Genomic DNA, 9507 nt, shown 5'->3' with positions numbered 1-9507 from the left:
CACATTTCCGCTGTGCGTTGCAATCTGAGCTTCACTGTTTTTTGTTGTGATATCCACGTTGGCCTCACGTGCATGTTGTGAGTTCCTGCCAGAGGGATGCACAAATTTTTTCCAAAAAAATGTTTCTGACTAAGCGCAATGGGGACGGAGAGGAGGGTGTAACACCCACCCTCCTGTTCCCCTCAAGGTTAACACCAGCCACCAGAGTTTTCTCGTCTTTAAGCTGCAAGTGGAGACAGTAACATCACAAAAATTACATCTTTGTAAAAGGGACAGGACTATGAGCAGGATGGGTGTGTGACCGACTGTGAGAGATTTAACAAGTAACAAGCAGCGGACAGTGGCTTACTCACAGAGGAACAGCAGCCGAAAACGTCCCCAAATTGAGATAATAATGAGGCCTGGGAGCTCGAGAGGTAGAAGATCAGCCACCATGTAACAGTAAATGATTGTTGTTGCCATGTTTTGCCATTGTTATTGTTTAGAAAGGGCTACCAACACAAATGTTACATGTCATACTACAGGCAGACACTGTTGTGTTAAATGTCATGCCTGCCATGTCTTTTTTACTATCCAAACTCTCACAGTGGAGCAGCTTGATGCCACCGTTGCTTGGTTCTGTGTAAAATGCATGGACTTTGTTGCAGCTGTAAAGTGCAAACTCTGTGTGAAAAGCGTTTCCATGTTGAGAGCAGTTTGTAGGCAATCCTGGCACAGACGCTAAATCATTGATATGCTGTGAATGCCGTGTACAGCTTCTTTAAACATTTCACCTCAGTAAAAGTACATAACTATTAGCAAGCTGAACTTCAATTATCAAAAGTAAAAGTAATTCAGTGAAATATATAAACATTTAACATTTGAATTGTATAGTTGGACAAGATAAAGCTGTTTCAACTACATGATGCTTACATACCAACAGGGCAAAGAGGACAACTGCCTTGAAGTCCTATATGTAAATTATTTCATTGTAAACTTATTGAAGATGTACACTGTTGTCTGTTACCTATAATCTGTGTGGTTTTGTGTCAAAATCTAGATTTAAGACTTTTTTATGTAAAGATCAATAAATGAATTTCCAAACTGTTGGATTAATATCTATTTTAATACAATTAGTTATTAACCACGACACTTGTGGTCTTCCATAGTTAACTAATTTCAGTTTGCTAAATAACTGTATTTGCATAGTTGAAAGTCAATTGTGTTTTGAGCGTGTTTCCTACTCTATATTTGGGCACAGTGCTGCTTTATATTGCCGCCTGCCTTTTGCCCTTCTTCTTATCTCTTCATCTGTTCGCCGAATCTGCTTTTCTACACAGATGTCAAACAGGAAACCTGCTAAAACATTGTATAACCTTCTGACCTAGTAAACACTGCTTGTAAAAAATACTCACATGTATTGCTGTTTTAACCTTTTTTTTAAGTTAATATTCTGGCAACTTTCTACTGTAGCACATTTCGTTACTGTTGATCTGACGTGTGTTAACACGATAATGTTTGAGTTACACGGGGTCCCAACAACCGACTATGCTACTTGAAGCAATACAAAGGAGTCAAGTGTCATAGTTAAAAAAATATTTATTGAAATCGTATAAAAATAGTTTCTAACATAATTTACAATTCTAATTTGAATGGATGAAAAAACAATCCAAGCAACAATCATGAAACCAGAAGTTTTCTCATACTCTCTCTCTCTCTCACACACACACACACACACACACACACACACACACACACACACACACACACACACACATTCATACACACTCACCCAACATTCAGTATTCACTTGCTCCCACAGCAGACGACAGCGTAACAAAACCAGTTACCATCAGTAGACGTTCAATGTTCAGATACATTAACATGGAAGTGCTTTCTGGACTATTTACACGTTATTTACACGACATACTGAAAACATACACACACACACATCTGCTCTTTTTTTCAAAAAATGTCAAGCCATAAATATGGTCAGAAAAATTCATCTCGTCTTTGTCTTTTGATTTTTCTTTTAAATAATCTGTGGGCCCTTCAGTGACTGTGGAATGAAACACACACAAACAGCCGAAATTCTCTCATAAATAAATAAATAAATTCTGCGCTCATTGAGTGTGAGAAAGAAGTCACAATAATAATAAATATCACTATTATTTACAATTCTTGTCCCCACTGAATTTTAAGACCTGTGTGAGGCACTGTTGAAACATAAAAACAAAAATTGAAGTGAAGAGCAGAGGATGTTGTATTTCGGTATGGTTTGCATTGTGGTGTGCATTCAGGTGGATGTGCACGAGCGGTTGCCTAGGGCCTCGTGTTTGTTTACAACACGAGAAGAAGAGGAAGCGGAGGTTGTAGAGTAGAGGTGGATGCTGTAGTAAAGAGTGTGAGGTAAGTCCAGTGTTTGTGTTTTCATGACATGTTTGCACAGGTTGCTGTCAGAGCTATGAGGTTGTCTGGTTGCTAATGACATTAGAGAAGTAGAAGTTGTGATAGTAGTGGTTGTATAATGGCATAGGCTTTACTGATCTAGGCCCATGAGAGGAAAAGAAAAACAGCAACGAACAATATAAAGCCTTGTACAGAGTAAGGAGCAAAAACAAAAGGTCTTTGAGAAGAAGAGCCTTTTCTGCTTTCACAAATTCAAGTATTTTCAGGGTCCCCCCAACAATCTCACAGAAGGCACTTTTTTTGACAACTCCTCGTCGCCGAGGCCTCTGCTTGTCCCCGCTCTGCTGTGACAGAGAGAACACGGGGAAGGGAGCAGAGTACGCTGCAGCGAGAGGTTACATAACGCAGACTGTCCTGCTTGCCACTGAGCAGAATAGTGAGCACATGTACTGTACTTGCAGGTGTCCGTGCATACAGAGCATGCTGTCCTACAGACTGATAAACACCCATTATCTAGATCCAGCGAGGATGATGTTTTGACGCTGATGTGGGTCAACGGCTGGGAAATCAAGTAGTCGGGGTGGTGAGGGCAGAGAGGGTCCAGCCTGCCAGAAACCGAGACGTGATCGGTTTCCTCCGCGTTTAGTCCTTTACACCTTTCTCTTGCTTGTGTCAGGATCATCGGCCTGTGCGCTGCCCTCGCCTCATTTCTGCTTCAAGTCTGTTACATAAGTCTCTTGAGTCAGTGCAGTCCAGTTCGGACCTGAACCTCCATCACTGCGCCACAGCCACAGGCGTGGGTGTGAAGGCTGAGGGCTCGTGGCTGATGCTGTGCAGCCTGATCTCTGTGGTCGTCTTCTCCGTCTGCACCGTGGATGGGATTAAAGAGGAAGATGTGCTCTGCATCCACGAGTGATTGATGATGTCCTCGAAGGATGGACGGTCGGCTGGCCGCAGAGACAGACACCACTTGATCAGCTGCTGGCATTCTGGAATAGGAGGAGGAGAAGAACCAATAAGTCAAGAGCAAGAAACTGTGAAATATTACACACCTGTCACCAAAAAAAAAGGCCCTCAGATTATGTATATCGATGTGAATTTACCTGTGGAGATTCTTCTCCGGAAGAGGACCTGCCCCCTTGTGATCTCCTCGTCATGTTCAAATGGAATGTCCCCGCACACCATGTCATAGAGCAGGACACCCAGGGACCACACTGTGGCAGAGCGTCCATGATAGCGATGATATTTGATCCACTCTGGCGGGCTGTAGACTCTTGTGCCTGTCAGATGGGAGGAAAGAAAAATATCTTTAAAAGCTATTCATTATGTATTATATAGTCAAATTGAAAACGAAAGCATTGCATGCAGGGTTAAATGATTAACAAAGAGTGTGGATTTATCGGCTGAACTGTTTCTAAGGCTATTATCTGGGCTCAGGTGCTAGGGAGCGTGACAGGCAGTGTGTGAGTGTGTGTGTGTGTGTGTGAGAGGAGTGTGTGTGTGGGAGGGGGAGCGGACATGTGACTTTGTTTACAAACTTTGAGTTGTAAAAATGCAGCTTCCCTCCCATAGGGGGCGACAAAGAAAAGGCAATGCTGCTCAGCCTGTATTAATAGGCTGCTGTGTGTATGTGTGTATGTGTATGTGTGTGTGTGTGTGTGTGTGTGTGTGCGCGCGCGCGTGTCCGCGTGGAGAGGGGGTGTCAGAGATGACACAACATAGGAATTCCTGCTGGGGTGTGTGGACACATATCACAAGACTAAAGAGGTTCACTGATGTGGCTTTGACATTAAAAATCCCCCTCCATGAAATGAAAACATTAAAAGACATCAGAGCAGGTTTTGAGCACTGATGACTCACCATCAAAGTCTGTGTAGATGGTGTCTTTCAGCAGGGCTCCAGATCCAAAGTCGATGAGCTTCATCTCTCCGGTGCGGAGGTCGATGAGGATGTTCTCGTCTTTGATGTCCCGGTGCACCACGCCGCAGTTGTGGCAGTGCCGCACCGCCTCCAGCACCTGGCGGAAAAAGCTGCGCGCCAGCTCCTCCGGTAAGGCACCTTTCTCCGTGATGAAGTCGAACAGGTCTTTGACGTTTTCGGGCCTCTCCATCACGATGATGAAGCTGTCCGGTCGCTCGAACCAGTCCAGCATTTTGATAACGCCGCGGAAACCAGTCCCGACTTTCTTCAACAGCACAATCTCCATAGGGACCCGGGAGCCATTAGGCTGAAGAGATCATAATAAATGTTAGTTTTTATTATTCAAATAAACGCTAAAAATGCACAAACACGTTAAAAAATTCCCCCAAGTGTCTTTCAGGAAAACAATATAGTTCTCTATCGTATACAAAACAAAAAAATCAAACAGCAATAAAAGAAGAAATGACCAAATATGTTGTAAGAATTTAGTAAAAATACAACAAAATAACCTGGAAATTGAAAAATAAATTGTATTTTTTTATATATATAATAATGCTATTTTCAAAAAAAAAAAAAAAATCAGCGAGATTTGTTTCTATTGCTTTTTGAAAAATAATAAATCTACTAATTTCATGCCAAATTGCACATTTTTCCCCGTGTTTTTAAGATAAATTGCACCACTGACTCAGGTTTCAGAGGATTAAAATACTCGTGAAAGGCGTTCTGTCACTACAAGGTTAAAATCTCCACATGGACGCTTATAATCATTACAAAACTGTCGTTTAAAAGCTTTCTTACCAGCTCTCCCCACTCGGAGACTCTGTCCTTGGCCACATGCTTGACAGCAACCTAGCAGGGGCAGACACGACACCGCGTCAAATCACATGTACAACAACATATAACGCAGCTGATTTAATAACACGCAACATGTCTCATTATGAAAACACACAAGACATATATACTAACCGGAGCCCCGTCGGCTATCCTCGTACCGGAGTACACGGTGCCGAAGCCGCCGCTGCCCAGCACCGCGCCGACCTGATACAGCTTCTCGAAAGGCTCCCTCTCCTTCACTGTGGAAAACATAAACACAGCCGGTAAATACCAGGGAACAAACACTGTAAACACCGGTACATGTAGCAAAGCAACGGCAGTTACTACCAACATATACGTACATAATAACACAGATATTTTTGTTGTTTTTAAATGTTTTTACGCTCTAAATAAACTGCCGTCCTTGAACAATTAGCAAGCAGTAGCATGTGTGGACTGAGCCACGATAAGCGGGCTGCCAGCCATTGCTGCAGCCCCGTCCTCCATGACGACACGGTGGAAAAAGGGCGTCTAACCTTGATGAACTTGGAGCTGGATTTTCGCCGGCATGTCTACGGTGGAGATGTGGGCCAGAGAATTGAGCTTGGACAGCAGCATTCCTTTAAAGATATCCACCACAGGCGAGCGACGTCTTCTTCTGCCTTCTTGTTTTGGTTCAGAACAGCAATTTGTTTTATCCCGTTAATGCGACTCTTCCGTCTCCGGCATAGAGCTTAAAGTCCACTTGGCAGGAACAAAAACGCGGTAAGAATCCTCTCATCCGGATAGAAGCGATCACTGATGCTCCCCGCACAATGTTTTGTAAACAGTTAACGATATAAACAGAGAAGACCGGGTGAGTAGAGCAAATGCCTCCGTCAGACACCGGCTCTTGGAAACAACGAGTAAGTGGGGGGAGGACGGTTATAAGGCAGTAGTAAGAGGGCGTTACGATACGCGCAGACGTCCCTATAACCCCGCCCACTTCCGCTCTCTGCACCAATAGGAGCGTGAAAACGAGCTCCAAACGCACGTCAATCACAGAATGAAAATAAAGCCAACCTCATAACCGACTGGGCCAGACACAGACGTGGCGGGAATAAAAACGCGCTAAAAAAAAGGGGGGGGAGACAAAGTAGTAATTATGAATTCAAGTTGGAGGGAAATGCAAATTCAAAGCCAAGTGCTCTCCACCCCTGTCCCCTCCCTTCGCGGGAAACTGACTCAGGGAATACAAGTTATGGCCAGACTAATATTAATAGACTTTACAAAACACAGGGAGTGCAGCAAGTTGCTCAAACTGGATTCACATATTTTCTATTCCATCTAAACATACAGTTTTGCCATATTTCATGATAAAGTCTCCTATTATGGTGTTCACTCTTCTCAACTTGTGCCCACATTCGAGAGCAGTCAGATTGTTGCTGTTAGTTGCACTAAAGCGTCCACATGTCTTAATAAAGTCACATTACAGGAGGAGACACACACAACCTGAGAGCAGTTCATCAATCGCATTCCAGCCATTCTCCCCCCTGCCATTTACCTGATTATTTTCACATTAAACACAGAGGTTTATTGGCTGAAGTGAAGTCCAGGACTATAGTCTTTATTTGAGTTGCCTGACAATGCCTCTCCACTGGCTGCGCATCAAAGCGCGCTGGGGAGAATAGGCACATTCCTCTCATTCTTTCAAATTGGGTGGCCGCGTTTGCAGCCGTTCACAGGATGTGGGAAACTAGAGATAAAAGACTTCCATTTACCCCCCTTTCTCCTCCTCCTCCTCTCTGCTCCTCCTCTCTCCGCCCTGGTTTTCCCGCGCACGGTATTGTCTGAATGGCATGCTCTCCCCTCTTCCTCCCCCCGCCCAAAATTCAGTTTTGTTGTCCTTTGAAATTTCATGGTAAGTTGTAAACCATCATAGTGCTGATTGGCTGCGTCTTAGGCTGTTTCACAAATGTGTAACATGACAATGTCCCTCCATTAGGAAAAGGGATGCATAGGAAAGAAAAGTTTACTAATGGTTATTTTAATAAATGTCTGTCAGCTGCACTATCATTTTGCATGCATGTTTAAGCATTTGAAACCAGAGGTTACTTGGTTTGATTTCTTGCAAGAAATTAGTAAAAGGTGAAAAGAAATGAAAAATCTAGAAAAAATGTCCAGATAATTATATTTATAATGATTATAACCATGTATTTAAAATTATGTCATAGAATAATTACTCAGAAAAAAAGTCATAAAAGTTATAACCCAGCCACCCCTCTATAGTTATAAGTAAGGTATATTCCCTAACATAAACAGATGGTGATAAAGGACTTGTAAAAAAAGTAAAAGTGGATGATTTTATAAACAGCTTGCAGGTCACCCCCGCTGACTGGAATGAAAATGACAGCATGGGAGTGTTCGTACTTGCTTTACAAACACCCCAGGCAAATTCCTCTAATGCCTCAGCAGGGTTTGAAGGTAATATGCAAATGTGCTGAACTACGTAACTCCTGAGAGTCTACCATGAACCATCAGACTTGAAAGTGATAGTAAAATAATGGAAAAGTTTCACACTGGAATCAATAAATGAATTTCTAGTTTCTAAGTTTGTGCATGCGTGTGTGGAGTCTCTGTGTTTATTACGGTTCATGTAACTGAATTTACATCTTAATATGGGAAACATCTGTGATACTGTAGAGGGATAACATTGTAGTAATAGTAGTTTTACCCTTCAACACTTGGATCAACATCAGTTTTCTAGTGCTGTGTTCAGGCGCCTTTTACAAGCATGTAAACCTTTGACACCTGAGAAAACGGGTTTGATTTCTTTCTAAAGCATGTGAAAAAAAACACAATGAGCAACTTGGAAAGACATGGCCTGCAAATTGAAAAACGGTGACAAAAAATGACCTCAAAATATTCTTAGATATTATTAAAAAAACAAAAAAAAAAAACAGGGAAAATAGTCCAGACCGCTGAAATTATGACTCTAATAACAGATTTGTAATCATTTTAGAGAAAAATCAGTATTTTTGAGCACCATTCTTTAGCTCTTTTTCTCGTTTGTTTTTGCTTTTTAGGCCTACTTTGTTATGCCTATTTTCAGATAATTTTCTTACAACTTTTGCCAAATTTCTTGCTTTTTTTGTGTGTGCTTATTTTCAGTTAGTGTACTTTCTTGCTATTTTTTTGTCTTATTTTGAGGTAATTTTCATGTAACTATTTACTAATTTCTTTCTAAATTTGTGGGCCATTTCTTGTTAAGTTCTTTATCGCCTTTTTCCCATGTTGTTGAATCAAGCAAATCTGCTCAGGTTTAATGGAAGTGAGTATGAGTGGTTAATTAGTGTCTTGGGAGGTCCAGAGGAGAGTGTGCGCTGAGTTCAGGATCAGTCAGAGGTGTGTGAAAAAGGAGAGGTCCAAGCAATGAGTGTGACCGCAGGCCAATGAAATGCCACCAGTGAGCGCATCTCTCCGCAGGGCTGCAGATATCCCTGCCTGCATGATCAGCAGGGCTCAAATGACAGCCATCTAACCCCATCTGTCAGAAGGACAGATTATTAGTTGCAGCGCTCGCTTTGGGGGGCAGCTGCTCAGTCCAATCTCTGGAAGTCTCATTTTCCCCCGAGGAGAGGGCAACAGGTTCTTACAGTAAAGCAGAACGTCACGATTTATGTCAGCGGTCACAAAATAGATTCACAGTGCAGCCCCATATCTGATGAGCTTTTGTCACAGTCACTCAGGGGTTTGTCACCTTTTCCTTTTCATATCGGTCCTGCAGTGCACTCCACACTGAAACTCGAGAGCCCACAAGGGAAAATATCAGCACTGGGGCAAAAGAGTTTGCTTACATAATAGTTCTATGAATTACTTCCTCTTTCTAGATAAAAAGAAACTCTGCCCACAGGAAGCTTTCACAACACCAAATAAAGTGTCTCCATGTAGAGTGTTATAATCAATGTGTGCATAACCCATCGTAATATATCAAGTTTCTGAATTTGCAACATTTTGAATTTTGATTTTCTTTTTCATTTTTTGATTGATAAATACTGTTCATGAAACCATGATTTTTTTTATTTTTTATTTTTATTTATTTTTTGACAAAAGGCATACTTCCACTGTTGTTAGTGTTCTGCTGGGTTGTGATGGAGTTTTAAAATGTAAAATCTGCTTGCCCTCATCTCATGAACACAAATTTGACTGGATGGTTGAATAAAATGTGACTTTCAAACACATACACAATATCCAGTGCATATTTTTTTCTTTTTGTGTGTGTGTGTGTGTGTGGGGATTAAAAGAACAAAAATAACCAAAACAAAGGCCTTTAGTCAGAGGATTTTATTTTAGTTTAGTTATGGGTCTAATTACTCAGAAATAAAAAAATTGCAAACAAAACCAAAC

General features: G+C 41.8%; 1 protein-coding gene across 1 annotated transcript; it reads right to left on the bottom strand.

Annotated features, from left to right (window-relative positions):
- Positions 1-1560: 1560 nt before the first annotated feature.
- On the bottom strand, positions 1561-6028 carry pim1 (Pim-1 proto-oncogene, serine/threonine kinase). The gene is made up of 6 exons (XM_042491999.2): positions 5658-6028; positions 5275-5381; positions 5107-5157; positions 4249-4615; positions 3492-3668; positions 1561-3377 (listed from the first exon to the last, which is right to left on the bottom strand). The coding sequence occupies exons 1-6, from the start codon at positions 5737-5739 to the stop codon at positions 3163-3165; spliced, it is 999 nt and encodes a 332-aa protein (XP_042347933.1). The 5' UTR covers positions 5740-6028; the 3' UTR covers positions 1561-3162.
- Positions 6029-9507: the final 3479 nt, after the last annotated feature.

Source organism: Plectropomus leopardus, chromosome 9, assembly GCF_026936395.1.
Source record: "Plectropomus leopardus strain MGB_pleo_1.0 chromosome 9, ASM2693639v1, whole genome shotgun sequence".
In the NCBI taxonomy this organism is placed as follows: Eukaryota; Metazoa; Chordata; class Actinopteri; order Perciformes; family Serranidae; genus Plectropomus; species Plectropomus leopardus.
Note: the sequence above shows the minus strand (reverse complement) of the source record. Positions and strands in the feature narration are given on the sequence as shown.

Excerpts from the sequence above, each read along its gene's own strand:
- pim1 (XM_042491999.2), bottom strand. The coding sequence starts at position 5,739 with ATGCTGCTGTCCAAGCTCAATTCTCTGGCCCACATCTCCACCGTAGAC. Across the intron at positions 5,382-5,657 it reads CCAGCTCCAAGTTCATCAAG|TGAAGGAGAGGGAGCCTTTC; the intron begins GTTAGACGCCCT and ends TGTTTTCCACAG. Across the intron at positions 5,158-5,274 it reads GGATAGCCGACGGGGCTCCG|GTTGCTGTCAAGCATGTGGC; the intron begins GTTAGTATATAT and ends TGCCCCTGCTAG.